The sequence below is a fragment of the Phyllopteryx taeniolatus genome, chromosome 11 (genome assembly GCF_024500385.1).
Source record: "Phyllopteryx taeniolatus isolate TA_2022b chromosome 11, UOR_Ptae_1.2, whole genome shotgun sequence".
Taxonomy (NCBI): Eukaryota; Metazoa; Chordata; class Actinopteri; order Syngnathiformes; family Syngnathidae; genus Phyllopteryx; species Phyllopteryx taeniolatus.
Genome location: NC_084512.1, coordinates 29,377,784 through 29,405,453, shown reverse-complemented (window position 1 = coordinate 29,405,453; position 27,670 = coordinate 29,377,784). Strand labels below are relative to the sequence as shown.

Here is a 27,670-nt window from a genome sequence, read left to right as displayed (position 1 = left end):
TGAATGAAGTCTAATTGATCTGTTCCAACGCCCCAAAACAAACCCCAAGTTTTTATTAAATGCGTTTTTCACCCCAGGAAAAATTGCACTCGAAAGTATTGTTACATATAAAACAACTTTTGCTCTCCACGTGAGCAGAACATGGAAAATGCGAGCCCAAAACTAGACTGTACCTAATGTACTGTCCTTCTTTGTTAGTGTTTATTGGTGGCTGGCAAACCAGCTTAATGGTGCATTAGCACCACCAACTGATACTAACCCTTCCACTGTTGTGACGTTTGCTTGCTCTATCTAGCGGCGGGGGTCTCAAGTGCACTCGTATCTTAGACCATTGGCCATGCTACAGCTCGAATCTTGGGGGGGGGAGAAAAAAAAAAAAAAAAAAAACTTATCTCAAGGCACCATCTAGTAGTTGATATGGAAGTAGTGAATGATTCTGAACGCAGTCATTCACTCACTCCCGACTCTCTGATCACTCCGTAAGGATTTGTACAGTGAAGGACTCCAACACAGCCACTTTCCTTCATTACTTTTGCATCTTTTTGCACAATTGTCAAGGAGAGAGAGAGAGAAAAAAATAATAATAATAATAATGTACCGGCATTACCAGATAACTAGCAAACCTTTATTGCTCAGTGCCTGTTTTTTTTTTTTTTTTTGTCAATGTTTTTCTGTCTCCAAAGTGCTCTCTGTCAATTGACCGTCTGTTGTCATACTAGAGCGGCTCCAATTTCCGGAGACAAATTCCTTGTGTGTTTTTTTGGACATACTTGGCAAATAAAAATGATTCTGATTAAAATAAAGCAAAAAACTTTTTATTTGTCTTTCTCCAAATCACAAACCGGATTTCCACGGCGCTTGTGTGCTTTGAATGCAGTATTAGCACGCCGATATTTGCTGCTTTCCATTTAATTAAGGAAGAACAGGTTCCTCTAATAGCCATGAATGATGATAACACTGGCAGGTTTTCGGGGGGCAAGAAAATCCATTGGAATTCGATTTACCCATCTATTAATCTCTGTAAATGATGGATTTATCACATATTTAATAATTGCAAAACACCCCTTTGGCATTCACACACGCACATTGTCTGTCTGTGAGGCCCAATAAAGCATTTTACATAAACTTAGGACTGATAAATAGCATATTTACACTGTATGAACACAATGGTAATCATGACAACAAAGGCAAAAGCTTTGAAAAGGGAATCATTTGAACACGAAGGTGCGCACGCGGGATTCAAAGGGCGAGGGCGACTGTGGCGTTCAGCCTCACGCGGTCATCCACGTCTCTGGCCACCCGCTGCATGGCCGCCATGTTAGATCCTTCTAGGGAGTCCAGAAGCCCTGAAAGCAGAAAAACGGGACAAGTCAAAGGCCAGGGAGCGAGCGAGAGGATGAAGGCGGGGGGTTTATGGCCAGTAAATTTCCATGGGAAAATTAACGAGAGAATTTTGGAAACTTTCCAGGGGGATGAACTGGGAATTTACAGACATTTCATGGCATTTTTATTTGAAATCTTGATCAAGTTTCATTCATCCATCCATCCATTTTCTTCCGCTTATCCGGGGAAGTAGCTTTAGCAGGGAGGCCCAGACTTCCCTCTCCCCAGCCACTTCATCCAGCCGAGGGGATCCCGAGGCGTTCTCAGGCCACCCGAGAGACTTGGTCTCTCCAGCGTGTCCTGGGTCGTACCCGGGGTCTCCTCCCGGTGGGACATGCCCAGAACACCTCACCGGGGAGGCACCCTAATCAGATGCCCGAGCCACCTCATCTGGCTCCACTCAATGCAGAGGAGCAGTGGCTCTTCTCTGAGCCCCTCCCAGATGACAGAGCTTCTCACCCTCTTTCTCAGGGAGAGCCCGGACACCCTGCAGAGGAAACTCACTTCGGCCGCTTGTAACCGGGATCTTGTTCTTTGGGTCACGACCCACAGCTTGCGACCATAGGTTAGGGTAGGAACGTAGAACGACCGGTAAATTGAGAGCCTCGCCTTATCTCTTTCTTCACCATAACGAACCGATACGAAGTGCACATAACTGCAGACGCTGCACCGATCCGCCTGTCCATCTCCCGTTCCATTCTTCCCTCACTCGTGAACAAGACCCCAGGATACTTGAACTCCTCCACTTGGGGCAGAATCTCATCCCCGACCCGGAGAGGGCACGCCACCCTTTTCCGACCGAGGACAACGCTCTCAGATTTGGAGGTGGCGACTCTCATCCCAGCCGCTTCACACTCGGCTGCGAGCCGCTCCGGTGAGAAGCAGAAATGCAATACTGAGGCCACCAAAACCGGACCCCCTCTACGCCTCGGCTGTGCCTAGAAATTCTGTCTATAAAAGTTATGAACAGAATCGGTGACAAAGGGCAGGAATGCTGGTCGTACAGGGATCGAACAGCACGTACCAGGGGGGGTTCCGTACCCTATACTGCCGAAGCACATCCCACAGGACTCCCCCCGAGGGACACGGTCGAACGCCTTCTTAACCAATAAAGATGATTCAGATCCTGCTTGTTTCAGTCAGTATTATGCTCAAATACACTCAAGTTCCCTTTGAAGAGCCAACCTTCAATATTACATTTTGCAAGCCTACCTTCCAGCATCTTGTGGTAGGCAAAGTGAAGGTAGAGCAGGAAGAGCATGTGCAGGAAAGACACAGTACCGCACAGCAGCAGGCGAGGAGTCGGACCCACCGTGCGAGACATCAGAGCTGACACCTGAAAGACCAAACGAGATGCCGGCGTGAGAGGCGCTCGCTCGCTCGGACGCCCGCCGCCGCGTGGAGTGAGGACGCCGACGGAGACTCACCATCCGTAGGGTAGACAGTCCTCCGAGCAGCAGCCAGAGGGTGTAGAAGAGCAGGTGGAAGTGCACGTTGTAGCTGACCAGTAGAACTACGCAGTGGCCGAACAACCCGTAGCCCTGACGCAGAAGCAAACAGGAAGTCAGGTCACAGGAAAAATCTAATAATATTCCTGGTCGATTAACCGATTCATTGTTGCACATGTAATGCAAACACATTTTTCCCCTCCACTCAAGCGGTGGCGTATCTGAAGCTCACTCCTACCTCAAATGTTACAATGTTTCTAGAAAAACATTCAATCGTAACACAGGCTCGTAAGGTGCACGTGTGAGGCGGCTCACCAGCAGGGAGAGAATTTGCAACATGGTGATCTGCGCATTGACGAGATATGCCAGGAAGTAGATCAAAGACGAAACTCCCAGCCAGTACCCGAAACACGTTCCGATGGCCGTTCCCATCAGTGTGCCCTCTCTCTGAAACACGCACACATACAACGTCACCATGCTACCGCTGCTTGGTGTGTGTGTGTGTGTGTGTGTGTGCACGAGCGTTCTCACAATGACGGTCCCAGATGTCTTCATGCCGTGCAACAAGATGGCAACCAGTGTGAAGACAAGCATGAGCGGTCCATATAGCTCGCCAGCAATCTTCTACACAGACATGCGCGCACACACAGTGAGGGCAGAGTGATACAAGCAAGGCTCTTGAGACCGGAAGTGCGCGTACCTGGGGGAAGTTGATCATGCGGACGGGAATGACTGACTCCATTAACCTGCGCACGCACAACAATCAACCAGGAGCTGACAGAAAGCGGCCGTCAGCAGACAGGAAGTGGTGGCGGCTCCTACCTGCTGCGCACCTGAACAGGTTCCACATCAAAGTAGGGCCTCAGGATGTCGATGTTGGCGTACAGATTGAAGGCTCGTGAAGCCTGCCGCTTTCCCGCCTGCCACACCTGAAGACAACACGCGACAAGATGTCCGACTTCAGCAAGACGCCCAAATGCGGGGGTAAGAATAAAAGCGTCACGTGGACTCACTTCGTCCGCCACCTGCCTGCCCAGCTGCCCCTTGAAGCCCTTCATGCCCAAGAAGTCGTCTCCCTGCTCGTCGTCGGCATCCGCCGCCTCTGCTGCCACTTCCTCCTCTTCCTTCATCCTCTGATGCATCTCCCCCACATCCTCGAAGCTGGAGCCAGACGTGTCGTCCATGTTTTCCATGTCGATGACCGCTGAGCCGCCACTGCCGCCCTGGGGTGGAAAAAGAATCAGAAAAATAAATATAGAATAACGTCAATGGTTTCAGCATTCCTATAGATCATTAAAAGAAAAAGAAGACATCCATCCATCCATTTTCTACCGCTTATCAGAGGTCAGGTCGCGGTGGGTCAGTAGCTTTAGCAGGGACGCCCAGACTTCCCTCTTACCAGCCACTTCATCCAGCTCTTCCGGGGGGATCCCGAGGCGTCCCCGAGCCAGCCGAAAGACGTAGTCCTGGGTCGTCCCCGGGGTCTCCTCCCAGTGGGACGTACCCGGAACACCTCATCGGGGAGGCGTCCGCGAGGCATCCGAATCAGATGCCCCAGCCACCTCATCTGGCTACTCTCGATGTGGAGAAGCAGCGGCTCTACTCTGAGATCCTCCCGGATGGCTGAGCTTCTCACCCTCTCTCTAAGGGAGAGCCCGGCCACCCTGCGGAGGAAACTCATTTCGGCCGCTCGTATCCGGGATCTCGTTCTTTCGGTCACGACCCGCAGCTCGTGACCATAGGTGAGGAAAGGAACGTAGATCGACCGGTAAATCAGAATCAGCTTTATTTGCCAAGTATGTCCAAAAAACACAAGGAATTTGTCTCCGGTCGTTGGAGCCGCTCTAGTACGACAACGGACAGTCAATTGACAGAGAACACTTTGGAGACATAAAGACATTGACAAAAAAAATTAAAATAAACACAATCACTGAGCAGTAAAGGGTTGCTAGTTATTTGGTATTTGACAACTGTGCAAAAAGATGCAGAGTCCTCTAGCACTTGGAGCAGTTGGAATGACTCATATTGCAATAGTCCGGTGCAATGAGCATTGTGCAAAGGGCGCAGAGACTTCAAGGAGTGGATAAAGTGACGAGTAGTGCGGTCATCTGGGACAATGTTGGTTGTGCAAATGTTACAGATACTCCTCAATCAGTGTGCAAATGGAGCAGATGCTACTCTGGCACGAGTGGCCAGTATTGGTCAACAACAGATATGCAAATAGTGCAGCGTGGCGAGACGACTACAGTGAGTGCACGAGTAATACATCATTGGCCCCACAGAAATGTGACAACGAACTCAAGTCAAAAAAATTGCCACCATGTTGTAATGGAATTGTAGGTTAGCTGTTTAAGAAGTTGATTGGAAGAGGGAAGAAACTGTTGGAATGTCTGCTAGTTTTAGTTTGCATTGTTCGGTGACCGGGATGCGGAGGGTCCGAGAGGATTTTGCACGCTCTTGTCTTAGTTCTGGCAGCGTGCAAGTCCTCAAGGGTGGGTAGGGGGGTACCGACAATCCTTTCAGCAGTTTTCATTGTCCGTTGCAGTCGGAGTTTGTCCTTTTTTGTAGCAGCGCCAAAGCAGACTGTGATGGAAGAACACTGGACCGATTCGATGACCGCTGTGTAGAACTGCCTCAACAGCTCCCGTGGCAGGCCGTGCTTTCTCAGAAGCCACAGGAAGTACATCCTCTGCTGGGCCTTTTTGAGGACGGAGTTGATGTTGGTCACCCACTTCGGGTCCTGAGAGACTGTAATTCCCAGGAACTTGAAGGTCTCGACAGTTGACACAAGGCAGCTGGACAATGTGAGGAGTAGCTGTGGCGAAGGATGCCTCCTGAAGTCCACGATCATCTCTACAGTCTCGAGCGTGTTCAGCTCCAGGTCGCGTCGGCCGCACCGCAGCTCCGGCCGCTTCGCTCCCTGTCGATATGCAGACTCGTCACAGTCCTCGATGAGGCCGATGACAGTGGTGTCATCTGCAAACTTCAGGAGTTTGACAGGCGGGTGCGCTGAGGTGCAGTCGTTGGTGAAGAGAGAGAAGAGCAGCGGTGAGAGGAAACATCCTTGGGGGGCCCCAGTGCTGATGGTGCGCGTGGATGAGATGGTGTCTCCCAGCCTCACATGCTGTGTCCTGCCCGTCAGGAAGCTGTAAATCCACTGGCAGATGGCAGGTGAGACGCTGAGCTGGAGAAGCTTGGATGAAAGGAGTTCAGGGATGATGGTGTTGAACGCTGAGCTGAAGTCCACGAACAGGATCCTCGCGTAGGTCCCTGCACTGTCGAGATGCAGAGTCCTCGAGCACTTCGAATGACTAATATTACAATAGTCCGTTGCCTTTTGGCTTAGCTCCTTCTTGACCACAACTGACCGATACAAAGTCCGCATCACTGCAGACCGATCTGCCTGTCGATCTCCCGTTCCATTCTTCCCTCACTTGTGAACAAGACCCCAAGATACTTGAACTCCTCCACTTGGGGCAGGATCTCATCCCCGACCCGGAGAGGGCACGCCACACTTATCCGACCGAGGACCACGGTCTCAGATTTGGAGGTGCTGATTCTCATCCCAGCCGCTTCACACTCTGCTGCGAACCGCTCCAGTGAGAGTTGGTGATCACGGCTTGATGAAGCCAACAGAACCACATCATCTGCAAAAAGCAGAGATGCAATACTGAGGCCACCAAACCGGACCCCCTCTACGCCTCAGCTGCGCCTTGAAATTCTGTCCATAAAAGTTATGAACAGAATCGGTGACAAAGGGAAGCCTAGGCGGAGTCCAACCCTCACCGGAAACGAGTCAGACCTACTGCCGGATATGCGGACCAAACTATGACTCCGGTCATACAAGCCAGCAGAACAATGGAGTCCCCAGCGAGAGCGCTCTCCAGCACCCCCTCCAAGGACTCCAAAAAGGGTGGGTACTCTGAACTGTTGTTTGGTGCATAGACACGAACAACAGTCAGGACCCGTCCCCTACCCCAAGGCAGAGGGAGGCTATCCTCTCCTCCACCGGAGTGAACCCCAACGTACAGGCGCCGAGCCGGGGAGGCAATAAGTATACCCACACCGACTCGGCGCCTCTCACCGTGGGCAACTCCAGAGTGGAAGAGAGTCCAACCCCTCTCGAGAGGACTGGTACCAGAGCCCAAGCGGACTATATCTAGTCGGAACTTCTCGACCTCACACACCAGCTCGGTCTCCTACCCTGCCAGAGAGGTGACATTGCACGTCCCGAGAGCCAGCTTCTGTAGCCGGGGATCGGATCGCCAAGGTCCCCGCCTTCGCCCACCGCCCAGTTCGCACTGTACCCGAGGTGGTGAGCCCATGGGAAGGGTGACCCACGTTACCCTTTCGGGCTATGCCCGCCCGGGCCCCATGGGTGCAGGCCTGGCCACCAGCCGCTCTCCTTTGAACCCCACCTCCAGGCCTAGCTCCAGAGGTTTTTGGAGCCGTGCTTTGTCTGGTCCCTAACCCAGTACCTGTTTGCCATGGGTGACCCTGCCAGGGGCATGAAGCACCAGACAACTTAGCTCCTAGGATCATTGGGACACACAAACCCCTCCACCACGATAAGGTGACGGCTTCCAGGAGGGCGAAAAAGAAAACGTACATGAAAATGTAAAATTGAATGAAAAGAAGCAGAGAGAATAAAGCTCATACTTTATGCCCCTTTGAACAGGAAATATTTACATTTCACATTTAAAAGCGGATTCAGAAAACCTTCCGTTAAAATGTTGTCAACTTTGTCAATACCTAACTGTAAATGATATTGCTGTGTATGTAAAATAAATAAGCATAGTTCATAAACCTTTGTTTGACTAGATTATTTTGAATGCGCTTATCAAACACCATGGTGCCATCCTGCCAACCACCACAAATTGCATTCTCAACCTAGGGCAGCGATCACTAACTGACAGACCGAGGTCCGGGTCCAGACTCAGAAGCAGTCCCATACGGACCCCCACCATAGCCAAAAAAAAGGGGAGGTTATGATTCAAAACAACAGGGTGCTTCCATTTTAAGCGGCACAGCATTACAGGCTTTACGGTCGTGACGAACCGTACCGACCAATCCCATGAGAGTTTAGCCACCCCTACAACCAATCAACACTGCATCTCAGGCGGTAATCACAGCTTGTCGACAACTAACCACGCTCGTTTGCCTCCATCAACGGGTACAAAACCCTTTTGCCTCTCAATCTGCTTGGGGAACTGGTCGTTCACTCCAAACGAAGTCCCTTTAAGCTCCCGACCTTTGGATTTTACAAACACTTCTTGGTGAAAGTGTTCAAACTTTGCAATGATGGGACGTGGTTGGTTTCCTGGACGAGAGCCTCCCAAACGGTGGACAGGGTGAAAAGTAATCTTGTCGACTGTATCTTGCTGTATCTTGAGCGCGGACATCATAAACCTTTTAATCTACACCTCTGGGTCTTCCGGAGCATTGTCTGGAATGCCTGAGAAAATGAGGTTGTCCCGCATACTTCTTGGTTGAATGTCCAACGTAGTTTCTTTCATGAGTTTATATTCCAGTCTAAGAGTTTGTAGTTCCGCTGACGTTGACATCATGTTTGATCGAAGCGCAGTAGTATCTCATCTTAGCTCGTTCACTTGTTGTTGCTGGCGAAGCAAATCAAGTGCAATTGACAATTTCTCGTTGATTGAAAAGAGGACACTCGTCTGTATCTTTGTCGAATCAAGCAAATCCTCAGTTGAGGTGGAAGAATCAGCTTTTTTCCTCTTCAACGGCAACTCGCGTTGACTCAGATCCTCCATGGCGAGACGAGCTGGTGTTGACGTAGCTGCGCGGATAGCAAGTGGCTCTCTGTAAGTTACCGCTGCTAGCAAAGCTGGCGAAGGAAAAAAATGAAAGAACAAAGTGACCATCCGGCGTTGAAAAAGACTTCTGAAAAAATTTATTTCATCTTGTAGTAGCAGTTTTTTTCCAAGACTGTGCAAGGGGCGCCGCCATTTTTTTTGCCTTCGAAAATCACGCAATCTCTTGCGTTGTTACAGCATGCCAGCCAACTCGCCGGATCTCTTTTCTCACTGCAAGTGTTTATCTCATTGTGTGCACCACACTGCCCCTCAGAGGTCAAGACGTGCACAGCACAGTTACTTTATATAACCCATTGGTGAATAATAAATGGGTCAGTTTTTCTCATACCTACTGTTGCTGATTACTTTTCTCTGCTTGAGTAATATCACTTGATCAAGCCTTCTCTCACATTCCATATTACAAAATAAGTGAATTATGTATGATCCGAGATTGGATCGGGCCAATACCAGTATTGACCAACACTCAAGGTTGTTTTAGAAATTACTGGGCGAACGCTTACACAACACTGCATACACTTTTATTTGATACATCCCATTGCAGATACACATCCAGATATCCTTATGAAGATAGAATTGCATTACACTTACTCGCACCGACACAACAAACGCACACCATATCAACATAGGGTGCGTTGGGAAGTTCACTCCGGGCGCGCTCACCGCAACCCGGAACTTTCGTTGGTAGTGTGTGTGCCACTCAATATAAGTAAAACTGACACATTCAATATGGCAGATGTACTGACACATCCCTAGCAATAGCCAACACGTTCAGTAGTAAAGTTATAAAAAGTGGAGCACGCTCTGTCTCTGAGTGCCGCAGTCTCGTGGCGCGGTGGGAACATCGGAGTGAATTTCCGAACGGACCCCAAAGTCGACGGGAAGCAGTTTTGGCCACAAAACAAACGGACAACAACCTCTGCGGTCTCTTCAACACGCACGCTGGTACGCTGGTCTTTGCCACGTGGGGGAGAGCCCAGCGCTGAACCTTCACCAACCTTATTGTTTGACTTTGAAATATCAAATAAATTGTGAAACTTTTCATCCGGCCTAATCATTGAAGTTCTACCTCGACCAGCATAAAAGAACCGGGCAATAGAGGTTTGTACGGGGGGCAGCTTATACCCGGGCCGCGACTTTTCTTTGTTCTCTTTTCCTAACCTCTAACAGTTGCAATATTGGTATTGGCTCAGAAGTGAAAAAGTTGGTTCGGGACATCCCCAGAAGAGAGTTTCAAGTGGATATCGTCAAACCACATAGCAGCCATGTGAAACTCGTAGCCTGGGGGCCACATCCGTCCTGCCACATCAATTGATGTGGCCGGCGAAAGCAAATCATTGGCATCAACTTCCATCGTAATTTGCTATAAATGATTGCAAGCATTTTTTGTTGCTGTTACCAAACCCCTTTTTACAGAAGAAGAAGAACCACCTTTTATTATTGTCATGAACACGCATGCATGCACACGAAATTTGTTCTCTGCATTTTACCCATCACAGTGAACACATACACATGTTAGTGGAACACACTGGAGCGGCTGAAGCGCCCGGGGAGCATTTCGGGGTATCGGTGTCTTGCTCAAGGACACCACAGCCGTGAGTCCGGGGGATGTTGGCGGATGGTCCAGTCTTGAACCTAGGTCCCCCACGGTGGCAGGCGATGAGCTTAACCATTGGGTCACGGCAACAGTAACTTGAACAAACCATTATCCTTGCCTTCTGATTTGAAAACTGGTTATACATCATTTTGTTGTATACAATACTATGATCAATGGATGAAACATTTATAAGGTCTCACGGTCATAACGGCACACTGAAGGACCGTAGCAACAATGTGGCCCGCGACAAACATGAGTTTGACACTCCTGCTCTACACCGTCACGGTGCCCAAAACGCTTAACAGAAGCGCACATTTATTGAGCCATTCACGCACCAACGGGCGGCTGCTGCAGAAGCAATTTTGGGTTCAGTTCAACAGCAGACCACGGGATTCGAACCGCTAACCCTTCGTTCACTGGACAACCCCCTCTACAATCTGAGCCACATTCACTCCAGGCAGCCAGCTGAGGTTAGCTTGAATTCTAGATGGCCTTGCTCATGGACACCTCGCCAGTGGTCAGGCGGACAGGAAGCGTGTGCTCGACAGTGGCTAATGAAGTTAGCACGTTAGCTTACCTGTACGAGGTGGTCGTCGAAGCTTCCCCACGGTTCCGTGTTCGTGTTAGTGCGCCCGGGGCCCGCAGACATGTTGTGTATTTTGCGAAGTTCTCGTTCGTTCGTAGTACACGATTTTGTTTCCTCGCGGCGGCGGCTGCAGCCCTAATTGATCCCTCGTTCTTTTACACACACAAAAACAAAAAACAAAAGCGCTCAAATGGGACAGGTCGGCCTCCTGAACAGAAAAATAAATAGATCTTCTCATTGCTTTATGGCCGTTGGCATCTAACGTTTAAGAGGCATTACCGCCATCTAGGGTGTTGGAGTGCGGCTCAGGGAGCAAAATAAAGATCAAAATCTAAATTGTTTTTATCATATCTTTTCATATTTATATATATATATATCCATTTTCTGAGCCGCTTCTCCTCACGAGGGTCGCGGGCATGCCGGAGCCTATCCCAGCTGTCATCGGGCAGGAGGCGGGGTACACCCTGAACCGAATCGCAGTGCACATACAAACAAACAACCAGTCGCACTCACAGTCACACCGATGGGCAATTTAGAGTCTCCAATGAATGCATGTTTTTGGGATGTGGGAGGAAACCGGAGTGCCTGGAGAAAACCCACGCAGGCACGGGGAGAACATGCAAACTCCACACAGGCGGGGCCGGGGATTGAAACCGGGTCCTCAGAACTGTGAGGCTGATGCTCTAACCAGTCGTCCACCATTCCACCGTATCCCTGATAGGACAATATAATTTAAAGTATCTATTTATAGTATGTGGATCGCAATTACTTTGTTCCTGAATTTCTTTAGATCTCAGTCTAGAGTTTGAGGATCTTTTGGTCAACTTTGTCGAGCAGATCCTATTTCGGTGATTTCTTGATTGAGTACAGGTGTGGCAGTATCAGGGCTGGGTGTGGCCAGAGAAATTGAAATCAGGTATGATAAACCACAGTTCTGTTTTTTTTTTAACCTGTCCTGTTCAGCTGCATGGCCATCCGGAATGGTGGATCTGTATGCCTCTCTTTTGTGCTGCAACAGTTTTGCTGTGCAACAGGGGAGTTTGAAATACTCCCTCTGCTTATTTTTCAATTGTTTTATTATTCTGATGTTTGGGCGGTGGTTTATTAGCTAGAAAATGCAAACGGGACATAGCCTGAAGCCTCACACAGCTCCACTACAAATTTGATTACAATAAATCACATCTATAGTTATCATGATACAGTAGCTTTTTATTTCTCAGTGACTGTTTTTTATGTCTTTATGTCTCCAAAGTGTTCTCTGTCAATTGACTGTCTGTTGTCGTACTCGAGCGGCTCCAACTACCGGAGACAAATTCCTTGCGTGTTTTTGACATACTTTGCAAATAAAGATGATTCTGATTCTGTTCTGCAAGCTACTGTTGCACAATTTATTTAGGTATGTCATCTCAATACATTTTTTAGAGTACTGTATGCATATAAACATGACAACTGCATGTACAAATAAATAGAGTAAAATTCAATATCACAATCGCACAAAATACAGCCAAAGCTGAAAGGCTAAAGTTTATATGCAACCACATACATAGAGTACTGTGTGGTATATTCCAGCACAGTAGATGGCGATAATGCACCCTAAAACCTTAGCTGCCATCCGCCACAAGCAACAAAACGAAGAAGAAAACTATCTCCCCCCACCTCCACAACCGTGAGTGACTTGCTCGAGAGGGGAGGAACGAAAGCAAGAAAGAGCGAGCGAGCGAGCGAGCAACTAACTTCACTTTCCCCAGTGACGAACACTTGTCCAAGCAATTTGGAAAATTGGCGACTTTGAGGTCGGGCGTCCACAGGAAAGGCGAAGAAACCAAAGCAAAAGGTGACTTCGACTCGTCTCGAATTGCGAGCGACAACATCGCCGAGCGGGGCTCGTATGTGATATAAAATAGGAATTCAATCCCAAATTTAGCGTTGACGCCCTGTTCGCTTCGCTCGTCGACCGGGACACGACGCGAGTGGAGGTCTTCCGTTTGACCGGAGTACATTCGTGCTAGAGAGGAAGGTTTTGGAGGCCGTGAGGACGACGTGCAACCTCCACACGCCAACATGGCGGCCGACTAACAAAAGAACACTGCTCGTCCACATACGAATAACCGATCGATTAGAATTGTCATCAATATTATTGCTATTTTCTTATTATGATGCGTGTTACTTGATGAAAGAAGGCTTCATCGACAAAGAAATGATATAGAAATGGCCTACTTTAAGGACTCATTTAGGCGAGGTTTAAGTTAACGAGATGTCTCAAAAGCAGAAAGTACGCATTCAACGTGATCCTGCATGTCAGGAGTATGCTTGTAAACACAAAGTTGAAAGATCACAGGGTGTTTTGAGCCAAGGTTGTTATCAGCTATGTGTTCACAGCTGATAAGAGACGCCCATTGCTCGCTCAATGGTTGGACTTTAAAATGTTGTCAAATAGACACAAACCCTGAAAATGGCTTATCGCGACCACTTTTCTGCTATTCCACGATGTCTTGCATTAGTGCAAGTCATGTGGTAGAACACAAACAAGTTGACATGTTGTCTATTGATTAGTCCATCGATTAATTGAATTGGATTAAAATTCCTTTTGCATAAAATTGTATTGCAAAATATTTTTTCTCAATGGCTGTTTATTAACTGTTTAGTAACTCAATATTGTTATTTAGTCCTTAAAGTCTGATCGGTGTAAAGTCTAATATATGTGTGTGTGTGTGTGTATCAAGCTTTGTTAGCTTATGTGATGGATTCATATTCAAGTTTTGGAATAGTGGGAGACGAATGTGATTTTGCTGCTTGAAAGAAGCGAGCTTGGTGTCATTGCTGTGGCGATGAGGATCGTCTTCCTGCACAAAATGAAGACTTCCCCCCCCCCCCCTCTCCTTCCTTCTCCGAGCTCGAGTGAGCATGCAATGAGAATAAATTGCACATGTTTTTTCTGCTTCCTGTCCAGGATGCCCACAGCAGGCAGCAAGCTGAAGCAGTGCCTGCTGGCTCAGGATCAGCTGGAGCAGGCCATCAACGCTGTGCTAAAGACAGAGCAGCAGCTGAGGGACAACGCTAGAGAGGTCAGAGGTCACATTCTCATAATACCTGATACCAAGCAAGCTTTAAAGAATCAGAATCATCTTTATTTTGCCAAGGAATTTGTCTCCGCTCTAGTACGACAACAGACAGTCAATTGACAGAGAATACTTTTGAGACACAAAGACATTGAATTGAGAAAAACAGTCACTGAGCAATAAAAGGTTGCTAGTAATCTGGTAATGCCGGTACAATATTTATTTTGTTAATTTTTTTCTGACAAGGTGTAAAGTCTTCAAGCAATTAGAGCAGTTTGAATGACGAATAGAGCAAGAGTCCGGTGCAATCGCCATTGTGCAAAGGGCGCCGAGACTTGGAGAAATGTATGCAGTTTATAGTGACTCGTATTTACTACCATTTGTTTTCATGTGACAAAACGAGCTACGGAACTGTATGGCTCGCTCGCTCGGCCTGTTGTTGGCCTGTACAGGGGAGGCAAGGCAACCTCACAACATATTTGCCGCTGTGTGCCAGCCATGTGTTTACGTGACTGCTTTTGTGTCACGTCCAACCCCAATTCCAATGAAGTTGGGACGTTGTGTTCAACATAAATCAAAACAGAATACTGTGATTTGAAAATCATGTTCAACCTATGTTGAATTGAATACACAACAAAGACAAGATATTTCATGTTCAAACTCATCAACTTGATTGTTTTTAGCAAACAATCATGAACTTAGAATTTGATGGCTGCAACACGTTCCGAAAAATTTGGGACAGGCTCATGTTTACCACTGTGTTCCATCACCTTTTCTTTCAACAACATTCAATAACGTTTGGGAACTGAGGACGCTAATTGTTGAAGCTTTGTAGGTGGAATTCTTTCCCATTCTTGCTGAAGTGTTCCTGAGCCCACGCGGTGATATCCTTTTACACATTGTCGGTTTTTGATGCAGCGCCGCCTGAGGGATCGAAGGTCACGGGCATTCAATGTGGGTTTTCGGCCTTGCCGCTTCCATGCAGTGATTTCTACAGATTCTCTGAACCTTTTGATGATGATATAGGGATCGTAGATGATGAAATCCCTAATTTCCTTGCAATTGTACGTTGAGGAACATTGTCCTTAAACTGTTGGACTATTTTCTCACGCACTTGTTCACAAAGAGGAGAACCTCGCCCCATCTTTGCTTGTGACTGACTGAGCAATTGAGGGAAGCAATCATGGCCCCCACCTGTTCCCAATTCGCCTGTTCCCCTGTGGGATGTTCATTCCAAACATGTGTTGGATGAGCGTTTCTCGACTTTCTCAGTCTTTTTTGCCACCTGTCCCAGCAGTCCATAAATTCGAAGTTAATGATTATTTGCCAAATACAATTAAGTTGATCAGTTAAATAACATGAAATAACTTGTCTTTGTAGTATATTCAATTCAATATAGGTTGAAGATGATTTGCAAATCATTGTATTCTGTATTTATTTATGTTTAACACAACGTCCCAACTTCATTGCAATTGGGGTTGTATGTACATGGGCACCATGCCTTTGGCAATGTTGGCACTGTGATTGCCTTCCAGCAGGCTCCGTTCTTTCAAAACAAAAAAGATTTTCTTATGTTCTCTATTTCTTAGTAGGAATTGATGTTGGTCGCCCCTTTTTTGACAAATAGTTGCCAGAGGAGTTAGAAAAGTCGTTTAACATAATAACCAATATTGAAGCCATAGTTAATTAACGAATACGATAATAGTCTGATGATTATGTTATGCAGAATTATTTTAACATATTATCTAATGTACTGCAATAACTGTCCCGCTGTACTGTTCTTGACATAATGTAAATGTTATGTTCTATAATGTAACCATCACTGTGGAAAATATGGAAAGTCAGACAGATTGTTATGGAATCTAATTTCTGTAGGTTGGCAGCTCTGCAGTCATAGCCATAAATGCAATTTGAAGTCAAAAGGAAAAAAAAGTCATCTATTTCTCTGTGATGTTTATAATTGTTAAATAACCCTTCAGCTTTATAATGTAAATACAGGTGGTGTGGTCTGGTTTTATACATTTATAAACAAATATCGAGTCATATTGAATATCGACGTTAAGGGGGAAAAAATTCTGATATCAAATTTAGGCCATATCGCCCAGCACTACTGTAAACCATCTCCACTCTGCTCACAGCCATGTTGTTAGTGCAAGCAGTGCATGTCAGCAGGGATCCGATTCCATCCCCCCCCCCCCCCCCCCCAAAAAAAGGATTCAAAGAAAGAAATTGGAATTTATCGTAGCCATTCCTTCAAGTCTGAAGTTACGCGGTGATAAATAGAAACTTAGTAGCACAACTGGAGATTAAAGGTGTGACAATCAATTAACTGATAACTAATCCATTATTGATTTGTTTTTGATAATCAATTAATAATTTAGAGACTTTGTTTAACTTGGAACTGGCCAAATCCTCAAAATTTCAACCTGTCGACAGTAAATAATATCTGATTTCTGTTGTCCTCTGAGAGACCAGCTCGATTGTTTTTTCCAAATAAGACACTTTTTTTTTGGAAACGATTGTCAACGTTTTTGCTGATTTTGAGACGGGTGTTTTGGACCAAACCAAGAACTCAATCATCAATTTAGGGAAAATATGATTTCATGTATTGCTAAAATATATATTTATTTTTTGCAGCTGAAATTGACATAGTTGAAGCCTCTGAAGTGCATTTCAAACTAGTAGCCCTTAGGTTCGCATGAATCAGTAGCCAAGAAGTATGTAGCGCTCGATTTCAGAAAGGTTGGTGAGGACAGCGTCACGCCCTCTCGTGTCATATTGCTTTGTTGTTGTTCATTATTTTTTTCATCATTAAACAATAGCAAATAAACAATAATTGGTTAATAGACAGAAGATAGAATTATTTTCCAATAAACTTTAATGCAAAATTTAAAAAAAAATTCTGGTTAGTCAATTAATCAATCCTAAAACTATCGGCTTGCTGCAGCTCGCGTGACGAGCCAAACGAGTCAAAAGTTCAGAATCAGAATCATCTCTATTTGCCAAGTATGTCCAAAAAAAACACACAAGGAATTTGTCTCCGGTCGTCGGAGCCGCTCTAGTACGACAACAGACGGTCAATTGACAGAGAACACTTTGGAGACAGAAAAAACCCAGTCACTGAGCAATAAAGGTTTGCTAGTTATCTGGTAATGCCGGTACTTTTTTTTTTGACAATTGTGCAAAAAGTTGCAGAGTCCTCTAGCACTTAGAGCAGTTGGTCGACTTCACAGATGCGTGTGTGCTTTTCTTTTATTGGCTTCCATTGCCTTTGTCCCATGTTGCGCACACGCACGTGTTTGTGTCTCTGCCAGGTACGCTGGCAGCTGCAGAGCAGCGTGAGTCGCCAGCAGGAGGCGCTGCGCTGTAGGGAGGTGCATCTTCTGGGCCAGATCGAGCTGCTGGAACACGTCAAGGCTGAAACGCTACAGCAGCAGTTACATCAACTCCATCGGGTGAGCACCCTTTGCGCCTTAGGCGTCATTCTTGACTAACATGCCACGCTTCAGTCTTGCTTCTTTAGATCGGTTCGGAGGCCCGCCGGCGCACACTGAGCTCTACGAGGGTCAGTGGCCGACAAAGGTCCCGCTGACTTCCACAGAAAAAACGCAACTCCTGGTGTTGTTGTCCGTAAACAGCGTTTTACAGTTACTTTTTTAAACCACAAACAACATCATTGTGTGATTGTCCCAAAAAGAAAAGCCTAATTGTCCTGACCGCTGTCGCTTTTTGGTAAGAATACAAGGAAAGGAAATGGGAAACGCCGTTGGTCTCATGGTAGCAACATAACAAGATTTCCCAAATTTCCAAATTGGCTATGTCGACCACAAAAATGGGTTGACGCAAAACTGTCTGGCTCGCGGCAGTAAAAAAATGTGAATAAAAGCATATTTGCGCCACCTGGAACCATTTGGCCAAGGTCCATGTTTACCCCACGGACAGGCGCACGGTTGCTCGGCAGGATCTCGCCTCGTACCTGTAAACGTCATTTTTGGTGCCATAGGTCATGTGATATACAAAATTGCATTTTGATTGGCCATTGCTTCAGCGATGTTGTGACGCCGGTTGCCTGCGATCCAAATTTGGAATGGAAGCGAAACGAATTGCGTTTGGTCCGCTGCTCATGATAACATTGAAATTTTGGGTCCCGTTTGGCCGCTCGCTCGGTGTGCGCCGTCACTACTGTGTCTATGTGTGAGTGTTTCATGACGCTCTTTGTTCTGCAAAATTGTTACTTTATTTCGCACGGGAAAAAACTGACTGGCATTAAAAATCGAATTTACATGAGTGTCTTAGTCGAGACGGGCAGCAGACACGTAAACCACGTTTGACGGGACAAGCTAAAAACGATCTCATAACCCAGCAATCAGCAGTTTTCCTCAGCATCATCCAAACTCTTGTAAACCAAATTCAGTGAAACATGGACTGCCTGATGTTTCGGCTTTGAAAGGTTCAATGAGACCGGACCCCTTCAGTTGCAGCTGCTGCTGAAGATTGTTCCATGAGGAAGATGCTGCAGATTTCACAGAATGTGACTGGCAACTTCCAATGTAGTCTTGACTCGTGTGTGTGTGTGTGTGTGTGTGTGTGTGTGTGCCTGCGTGTTGATGTGTTTCAGATGCACGGGCAGTTAGACGCCATCTCTCAGCAGCTGCGGCGTGCCAACAGCAGCAGCGACCTCATCAACCAGCTGACCGGCTGCATGGACAAGTAAGAACGTTATCGATTGACGCTGCGGGACTCGATGACTTCTCACACGAGACTTTGTGTTTCTCGTGGAAATAGAATGAGCTCGATGTAAACACGCCGACGTCAGCCCAAGGGACGCAATCGAAGCGTGAAAACGTGTCTCTCTACAAAATAAAGCGCGAGCCGTGCGCGCTCCTCTTCGTATTTGTTTGTCTTTCCCTGGCGGTCGTTGTAGCGCTGGCGGGTAGGTAACCAACAAGCTGCTGCTGTTGTTTACCTTCACCGAAGGCCGCTAAGTCAAAGGCTATTTGTTGAATCCGCAACATGTGTCACCAGGAGATGCGTGCGCCTCATAAGTGAGCAGATCGCCTGCAACCAGAGGCGCTGGTGCGTCACCATTCATGTGTGTGCGTGTGTCTGTCTCTCCCCAGGTTGTCGTCTCTGAGTCTTATGCCTGAGGAAACGCCCGAGATGATATTTACTGCCGACTTGCGCTCCCTGAGGGACGCCATCACCTCGTTCGGCAGCATCACCGCCCAGGTACGCGCGCTCTTGATTGATCAAGTGATTAACCGAGTCTGCTTTCACGCCTGTTATTGGCTTTCACTAGTCCCGATCAGTTGATTGTTTGTAAACCCTGTTCAATGCCCCCCACCACCTGCCCGCCCAGGTTCGCTTTGTGGTCACACAGTCAAAATTCCAAAGAAGCAAAAGGCATGGCAACGAAGCGTATGTGGCATCACTCTTCTCTTTTTGCTCCCAAGAATGAAAGTGGGAGAAGGGTTGCTGTGTGGAGTTGAGCGATAAGCAAAGACAGCAGCGCAAAAGTAGCGTCTGCTCCCACCAGTTGATGAGCTGCTTTACTGTGTTCACAACTGAGTTGGTGGTCATTTGAAAGAACTCGAAGAAGTGTGTCCCAGCACTCGTTGTGTACCTCCAGAGGCAGAATGTCGCTATCCGCCTACTGACGCGCTAGCAGAGACGTTGAGATGTTTGTTTATGCTCCTGTGTGCAGAAAGTCCAGGGCGGGGTTCTGGGCGACTGGCTGCTGGAATGTCGTTCTGGACTCGGATTTGAAGCCGACAAAGACAAAGTAGGGCAAGCTGTGATGTTTTCTGCTGTTTGGTGAGCGGCAGTCACTGACTGTCCCACCGATGTCCAGGCTTCCTGTCTCGCCCCGGGATCGGTGGATTTTCTCAAGGCCTGGGGCCAGCTACGAGACCTGGAGATGTGGCTACTCCGGGACCAGAAGGCCGACGATCAGAAGCGCAGCGACTGCGGCGCCTCATCTGCCTCCTCCTCCTCCATCGAGAAGATCGACGAGTCCGACTCGCGTGATGCCCTCCGGGACGACGACCTGAGCAAATGGCTGCAGGACCCGCCCGCCACCACCGCCGAGTCGGGCGGCGAGCGTTTGCGTTTGCTCTTGAAGCCGTTTTCTGAGCGCCGGTCCTGGGACGACTGGCTCGTGGGCTCCGGCTGCTCCTCCTGCTGCCACCAAGGTGTCCGAGCGCTGGAGATCGAGAACCTGGGCCGGCTCAAGTGCCTCAAGACCCTGCCGTCTGCTGCCGCCGCCGCCGGACCCGCTGCCGCTGCGCCCGCTGCCGTCCCCGGCCTTCAGGCGTGGCTTCAGCGGGCAGCGCCGCTGCCGCAAACGTGCCGAGCCAACGAGCCGTGCTCCAGCTACTCTGAGTGCGTCTGCGACGAAAACTGCGGCAAAGAAGCTCTGAACGCCTGGCTGCTGCAGCGCAGCGCACGAGACAAGAACGGCGTACCCCTCTGCGTCCCTGTTTCCGCTGAAGCCCCGCCTGTGGCCGCTAACTATGTCCTGCCAGCTGCCAAGGATTTCCCACCTACTTTGCAACACAGACAGCAAGAACAGAAGGTAACGATTAGGGTTTACACGATCAGGATATCTGGGGCCGATCACCGATCAGCAAGTTTAAAAAAAAAAAACGCTAACCGATCACCGATCCCATCACAAGATGGAGCAATGTGTCTATTTCCATGACTTGTTCATTTATTGTATATACTTGTGTACTGTATCCATCCGTCCATCCATTTTCTTTACAAGGGTTGCGGGCGTGCTGGATCCCATCCCAGCTCAAATTATTCTCTTAGCGTTTTAGACAAAAGTTACAACACCAATGACTAATGGGGGCATTCAAGGATTGGCCACTGACATAAGTTTCGGTCAAATCAACATTACAACAGACAGAAATATTGGGTTCTAACTTCCTGTAATTCAATTACTTTATTGCAATGAAATTACTTTACTGTTTATGACATGCTTACTTTAACTTTCTCACTGTCCCAGCTATATGGACAGGTGTTGTCCAGAGTTTGAGTCCGTTTGACCCTTTTCTTCCCCCCCGCCCCACGCTGCGTCGCTTGAACGCGCCGTGCTCCATCAAATTTGTTGTGTTGAAGCATTTCGATGACGTTCCCCACGACGTACTGCGAAACAACAAAAATAAACTAGCTTTTGGATTAATGCGCGACGAAGACGCAGTTAAATGACTTTTGACATGAAAGCCGATCACCATAAAATGCTAATTATCGGCCGATACCGATAACGCCGATCAGATCGGTGTAAAGTCTAGTAACGATAAGACCGATAGCAACAGCCAAGCCTCCGATTTGTGGACATTTCTGTGTGAAATTATTCGCTGTAAAATGGGCCTGAAAATCTGCGGATTTAAAAAAAAAAAAAAAAAAACATTCTCAAAGATCATTTTATTCCAATATAGCCATCGCTAAGAACTTAACAGTGGTAAAAGCAGTGTATATAGAATTGAACCTTTTTTAAAGTTGTGGAAAGCAAGGCTGATTGCAACCCTTACAGTGGCCAATGACTGCTTTCCTATTAGCCATTCTAGGACTTTTTTGACTTGGAGATATTATTTATATTTTAAACCATATATCCAAAGGACTTACCTTTAATTGGCCACTTCCTGTACATTACTGTATGTTGCGTAGCTGATCAGCTGTTAACTTGTGCCAATAGCGATCCGGACCTTTTTTTGCATCGTCTTGAGAAGTTTACCACCTTGGCCATCCAGCCGCCGTTGCTTAATTACGCGCAAATGTTCAGTATTGGCGACAGGTCTCGGTCTCTAACCCCCATCAATAGCGAGGGCCGGTACTCGCACGCTTCTCTGACGACACGGTCTTCTTGCTGACAGAATGTGGGTGTGGTCTCCGCAGGTTCAGGCCATCCTGGAGGCGTGGCTTCACCCTTCCAAACCTTCCTCCAGCACCTCCACCTCCTTCTTCCAGAAGCCTTTAAATGCAGAATCTTGGATGCTTCCGGAGAAGTGGGCGGCAGCAGCTCAGCAGGACGACAAGTTGCTGTTAAAGAACAGGTGTCAGGTAGCAAAGACGAATCGAACGAACGGTGTGACGTGACGCCAGGCGCGTGCTGACGTGACGCCACGCATGTGCTGACTCGCCACAGGAACGTGGGACCTTGCCCTCTGTCTGTGAATCCTTCTTCGGCATGAAAGTGGGCGGCGACCAAGAGAAATGGCTCCACAAGCCTCGTCCAATTCAGGTGAGCAGCAACCGTTGGAAGATGACCATTTATGGCTCATTTTCATATAATTTGATCAATAACGGTCAGGACACTTTCATGTTCTAATTTTTCAATTATTTTTTTTATGCCGCCTTGGTTTTGATATTGTTAAATGTCTTCCATGCTGAAACAGCCACACTTAGTCTTATTTTTTTAGCCACATTTCAAATTGGAGGCCTTCACAGCAAAGGCAATGGTTCGATCCCTAGAGCGCCCCAACAGCCGCGTTTCCTCCTCTGGTCAGCGCCTCCGCATGCTCCTCTTGTCGGGTTGTGCTGCTAAGGGACTCTGCGTTTTTCCAGCTAAGCACTCCGAGGCGAGTTGACACTCCTGAGTTGTTGCTAACAATTACCGGGTAGTAAATAAATCATAAGTAAGTGCTGGTGATCATATGCTGATTTGCTGTGGATGTTTTTTTCTATTTTTGACATTGTAGCCAAAGAATTTTGGCCAGCCAATGCCGCCATCTTGGACGACAATAAAAAGATATATATGCTAATTTTATGGCAGTCCAATGTAGATGCAGTCTCAACAAGATTGCGGGAAAAATCATCATCAAACAAAGTTTTGAACTAAACTCTTAATTTATGAAGAAAAAAGGAACATTTGGTTCCTCCACTTATTTGTTTTGGACAGTGACACAACACCTCAATTGAAGTGTAGCCATCTGGAGACACCGCTAGATATAACTGTGTGTCATCTGCATAGCTATGCTAGGCAAATCAAAGTGGTGAAGAATTTGACCCAAGGGAAGCATATTCAGGCTGAAAAAAGAGGTCCAAGAACTGACCCTTGAGAGACCCCATATGTCATTGCCATTCGATCGGATTGAAAACATCCAACGGTTACGAAATAACTTGTTTCCTCCAGGTAGGACCTTAAAAGTGCATAAATAATCCTAACTACCCATCACATTCTTTATACAGCCAGAGTAACAGTCAAGACATAGTTCCCACAGTTTCACTCATTCATACACATGCATTCATATCTCAGAAATAACAGCATTTAGCATTTGATTTCTTTTCTTTATTGTGAAAATGCAAAATGGCTCCCTCATCCTGGCACTTTAGCTCACAAATCGATCTGGTGTATTGCAACAACATAATAAGGCCAAAAAAGGAACTCTCGGGACACTTAAGATGCATTTGGGTTAAGCAATGGGAGAAAAATTCCATATATCCAAAACTGTCATTAGCATCTTCATGAAACTTCATTTGGCACACCTAACAGTAAAGACATTTTTTCATTACGTTTTTCCTTCAAAAAATGTAATCGATTTTCAAAGTTAAATTCAGTGGGGTATTGATCAAATGATATGGACCTGACCCATCCATATAAAATGCAATAATATTCTCAAAGATTGCGACTTGCTTGCGATCACCCAGAACACGCGGGAGATGACGTGAGTAGCTTTTGTTTCTTAGGTCGCACGCTTTACGCGCCGCACACGCACACACGAGCGCCTTTCGGATCGTCAACCTACCGCTTGAGAACTGCGACTTAGTGTAAGACGGCATCTCTCCTCATCCGTCTGGCCCTTCCCGTTAGATCGCTCATCAGCCACGTTCAGCCAGACTTTCACTTAAGAGCACGTAACGTTCAAGCGGAGATTTCCATTTTCATTTTGAGTGGGTTTTTTTTTTTTCCCTTTGTATTACGAACTTCAGATACGCCACCGCCGCTCAAGTGAAGTGAAAAAAAAAAAAGAGCCGCAGTCACCGATTGTTGAAAGGGACAAAATGAGAATAGTCGCAACGAGCTGCTCTAGGCCACAATTCACGCCCAGACGCTCACGCAGACTAACTGGCCAACGAGCTCCTGACATTACTCAGTAGGCCACGCCCCTTAAAGGCACTCATGCCATACAAATACTAGAGTGCGTACATTAATTAATCTTAACAAAGACCAGTTTTTCTTGACATTCTCTTTGTTATTTTTATATACAATGCAGAGTTATTTTTCTTAATTCAAATCACGCAACAAAAAATGGCCGAAAATAAACTACTTCCGATCCAGACGTCGCTCATTAAAGGCACACGACAAATAGCAGACAAATACTAGTACGGAACCACTGCATTCCTTGACATTTTCCTTTTCCTCACGGAGATATTTTTTCTTCGATTTGATACAGGAGTATAATGAGTTAGAGCTCTGTCACAGACCGAGTTCAACTGGCGGTTGATAGTGCCGCCGTCGTTGGGCTCCGGTGTCAACCAAACACGAAGTAATTAGCAGGGGCTGTGGTTCGTTAAAGCGCACGTGGACTGAAGTATTTGGCGCACGAGACTGGGAAAGAAGGTGTGTGCGGCAGCAACAACAAAATGCTATGCTATGCTATCGTCTCCCGGGTGTGTTATAAGGATTCCCGCATAGTTTCCAGGCAGGACACGCCCCACTGCAACATGATTGGCTCCTGGGTCGCGGGAGAGGCAGGCTACGCAGATTTAACGAGATGAGCGCCCCAAACATGTATCACATTTGTACAAAATAAAAACAAAGAAGTTTGTTAGGGTTAGGGTTGGTGCTAAGGTGGGTTAGGGTTAGGGTAGGTTATGGTTAGTGTGAAACATATTAACGCCGCCACACTTAAGTCACACATTTCTTTTCCCGTCTGGAAGCAGTAGGGCCTGGTCTACCGGGATAAAGCAGCCAATCATAGTGCAGCGGCGCGTGTCCTGTAGCCAGTAATATTGGAGCAGCGCATGTCCTGCCCGGAAACTATGTGGGAATCCTCATAATGCCTCGCACCTTGCGTGCAATCATGCAAAGATAGCTCTGTGACTTGTTAGTGATCATGCGAAGCTCACCAGCTCTTATTATTATTATTTTTTTTTTTATTCCAGGTTTGATGAAGAGGAGGATCTTCACTTAAAATCCTGTGACATGGTTTGATCGCAAACAGGAAGTTAATTGAATGCATCTATCGATCACTCAGTCAACAACTATTTACTCTTACAGGCTGACTTATTTTAACAGAAATATTTTTACGAAACATTTATTTTTGCAATTGAATTGAATGCTATCATTGCCAATTGAGGCTCAAACTTTTCATCCTGCATGACTTTCTGATACAATTAAGTAAAATTTTTGCTCCTAGAAATATTTTATTGTAAAATCAACAAATGCTTTTAATTTACCTACCTGGATGACTTTTTGCAAGGGTGTGTGTGGGGGGGGGGGGGGGTGACCAGTGCTCGTCTAACCCTAATAAAACATGTTGACATCTGTGTTCATGGACTAGCTACTTTGTGTCCTTAGCAATGAAAGTACTTTCACTGCATTTGAATGTGTCAACTTGTCTTCACTGTTAACCCAAGCTTGCACGAAACATTTAGAGAATCAGAACTTCCAAAATATGTTAAGTTACACTGGACTGCTTGGAAAGACCAAAACATTGACACAAATTGACTGTCAGTCATGTGATTGACAGCTTTGCTTAGATGATTGCAGTATTTGTGGAACTTCCAAGATTACATTTGGGGGCCCCTGACCCAAATGTGGCCAAAAAGTGAAATGTACACCTAAATTATGTGTTGCTAATATTTGTTCATCTGTTTAATGAGGTAAATAAAGAAAACACGTTTGAATGAATATTCGGTGTTAATGTCCCAATCTTCAAGGACTTTTGATGGGATGGTGTGGCCCGTGGAGGATACTATGTCTTAACACAAAAAGACCTTTAAGTTGGAACAACTGGAAGAATGGCTGCCTCAATCATCTGAGTTATTCCCATCACAGCTCATTTCTATTGTGCTTTTATTTTTTATCAAGTGGGGGAAAAAAAGGTAAATATGATCCACACAGTCTTCACAACTCCCATCGTGAGTGGGCTTGCTTCCTTCTCCAGCCCTTCACCACGTGCCCGCTGGCAGCACATTTATTACAGTGATTAAAGCTGTAAATATGTCGTGTTGTTAATGTTGCTTTTGTATTACGTGGAATGCAAAAACAGTGGGGAACCATCAAGATGTTTTTTTTTTTTTTTGATGTGGCCAAATGCATTTGATGAAATGAAATCCAAAATATCATTGCGTAGTACTTATGAGCCAGTGTAATTAAGTAATTTTGGTATTAAATACTGCATTAAATGTAACACAGAACAATATGAATAATTATTTTGCATAGTTTAGTCTACATCACATTGTGCAGTTTATGTATTTGTACAGTATGTGCTTTTATTCTGCTTTGTTTTACTCTGCTGTGGCACCCAGGTTGGCATTGCAAATGTTCTCAATTGCCTTACTTGGATCATTAAAGGTTCAATATATATTTAAAGTAAAAAAAAAAAAGGCAACGAATGACAAAAACCAAAGTTTAACTGTTTATTTTTTTACGTTAATGATCGCGTTTGAGAGTGTAATGAAACCTGTGGAGTGTGTGCTTCCTTCATCCCTTGCAGTTTGCGTCGAGATGCTCGCAGGCCGCCGCTGCTAAATGTGACCCCGTCCGATAACGCTTAAGCCCGAATACTGTTTGAAGATGTTAGCTCTGCTTGTGACACCGTTCGTCCTAATCTACTTGCTGAGAGGACGCTCTCAAACCTTCACGTAAACCCCGCCATGCATACATAACTCACGTTCATGACCGTCTGCAGCAATATGGCGTCCGATTTGACGTCCCCAAGCCACGGAGGCGCCTCAGACGCCGCACCGACACAAGTTGGAAATACCCACGTAATGACCAAAGCACCTAAGGAAACAGCAGTTCATGGCGCTCTCTGCACAAGGACCAGATCGCGCGGAAGACCCAAGTGCAGCGAGTCACGTTTATTTGGACAGCACTTAATCACAAGATTCTCAAGGGCCTCACACGCCCACAGTCGACAAAGACTGACGACAGCGCCTGTGGGGATTCTGGCGGCGTGGCCAAAGCCAATCATCGACCGGGGGCTGATCAACATTTTCCGCCGTGAAAAAAACTACTGGGGATATCGGGGTGGCTGGCTTTCTGTCTGGGAATCCATACAGCAACTAGTGTTGTTTCGTTCAGAAGAACGACTCTTTTTAGTGAACGAGCTGAACTCAATCAGTTTATGAAATGATTCGTTCTTTTAGCTTGTTCGCCGTGAGCCGAGCGAGTCGGCCGGGAGCGGAAACGGAACCGCTGAAGCGTTCTGTCACTCACTTCTGAATCCTCGGCGAATGACCAATGAGCAGCCAGCGTGCAGGCGGCGGCGGGACTTCATTAAACGGGCTGCCGTGTGATTTGCGATTCGCCAGCGTTGTCACTCACTTCGGCGAATGACCAATGAGCAGCCAGCGTCAGGCAGCACGTGCAGTCAGGGGAGGGACTTAATTGAACTGAATGTACTGGTGTCCTGAAGAACTGAAGAGTGAATCGTTCGTTGAAGTTTTTCGTTTGTGATCCCCTAAGGCGCGATGTACTTCGTTTGCGCAAGGAATGACTTACTACGAGGTCATGAGGTAGATTTCACTAGCAGCAGTTTCGCCAAGCTAACGGCTAATGTTGAGTCAGTCAAGCACATGAAAACAAGGACACA

At 46.6% G+C, this 27,670-nt stretch overlaps 2 protein-coding genes across 4 annotated transcripts; one reads left to right on the top strand and one right to left on the bottom strand.

The window, feature by feature from the left end:
• Positions 1–793: 793 nt before the first annotated feature.
• On the bottom strand, positions 794–11,151 carry yipf3 (Yip1 domain family, member 3). The gene is made up of 9 exons (XM_061789708.1): positions 10,840–11,151; positions 3,845–4,054; positions 3,654–3,760; positions 3,532–3,577; positions 3,363–3,455; positions 3,147–3,278; positions 2,811–2,924; positions 2,596–2,719; positions 794–1,346 (listed from the first exon to the last, which is right to left on the bottom strand). The coding sequence occupies exons 1-9, from the start codon at positions 10,909–10,911 to the stop codon at positions 1,240–1,242; spliced, it is 1,005 nt and encodes a 334-aa protein (XP_061645692.1). The 5' UTR covers positions 10,912–11,151; the 3' UTR covers positions 794–1,239.
• Positions 11,152–11,541: 390 nt separating this feature from the next.
• Positions 11,542–25,761, top strand: ncoa4 (nuclear receptor coactivator 4). 3 transcript variants are annotated; one of them, XM_061789704.1, is made up of 10 exons: positions 11,542–11,764; positions 13,799–13,913; positions 17,222–17,362; positions 18,526–18,617; positions 19,028–19,136; positions 19,612–19,689; positions 19,759–20,481; positions 21,804–21,968; positions 22,054–22,149; positions 22,328–25,007. In XM_061789704.1, exons 2-10 carry the CDS (start codon positions 13,800–13,802, stop codon positions 22,493–22,495), a joined length of 1,686 nt encoding a protein of 561 aa, XP_061645688.1. In that variant the 5' UTR covers positions 11,542–11,764; position 13,799; the 3' UTR covers positions 22,496–25,007. The 3 variants fall into 3 exon arrangements, with proteins under 3 accessions (XP_061645688.1, XP_061645687.1, XP_061645689.1); XM_061789703.1 differs by lacking the exon at positions 11,542–11,764 and adding an exon at positions 12,483–12,682; XM_061789705.1 differs by lacking the exons at positions 11,542–11,764; positions 22,328–25,007 and adding exons at positions 12,485–12,682; positions 25,014–25,761.
• The last annotated feature ends 1,909 nt before the right edge of the window (positions 25,762–27,670 follow it).

Coding starts and splice junctions, on each gene's coding strand:
- ncoa4 (XM_061789704.1), top strand. CDS start 13,800: ATGCCCACAGCAGGCAGCAAGCTGAAGCAGTGCCTGCTGGCTCAGGAT. Junction 18,618..19,027: donor CTGACCGGCTGCATGGACAA/GTAAGAACGTTA, acceptor GTCTCTCCCCAG/GTTGTCGTCTCTGAGTCTTA. Junction 22,150..22,327: donor ACAAGCCTCGTCCAATTCAG/GTGAGCAGCAAC, acceptor TTATTTTTTTAG/CCACATTTCAAATTGGAGGC.
- yipf3 (XM_061789708.1), bottom strand. CDS start 10,911: ATGTCTGCGGGCCCCGGGCGCACTAACACGAACACGGAACCGTGGGGA. Junction 3,279..3,362: donor AGACATCTGGGACCGTCATT/GTGAGAACGCTC, acceptor TGCGTGTTTCAG/AGAGAGGGCACACTGATGGG. Junction 1,347..2,595: donor CTACCACAAGATGCTGGAAG/GTAGGCTTGCAA, acceptor TTCTGCTTTCAG/GGCTTCTGGACTCCCTAGAA.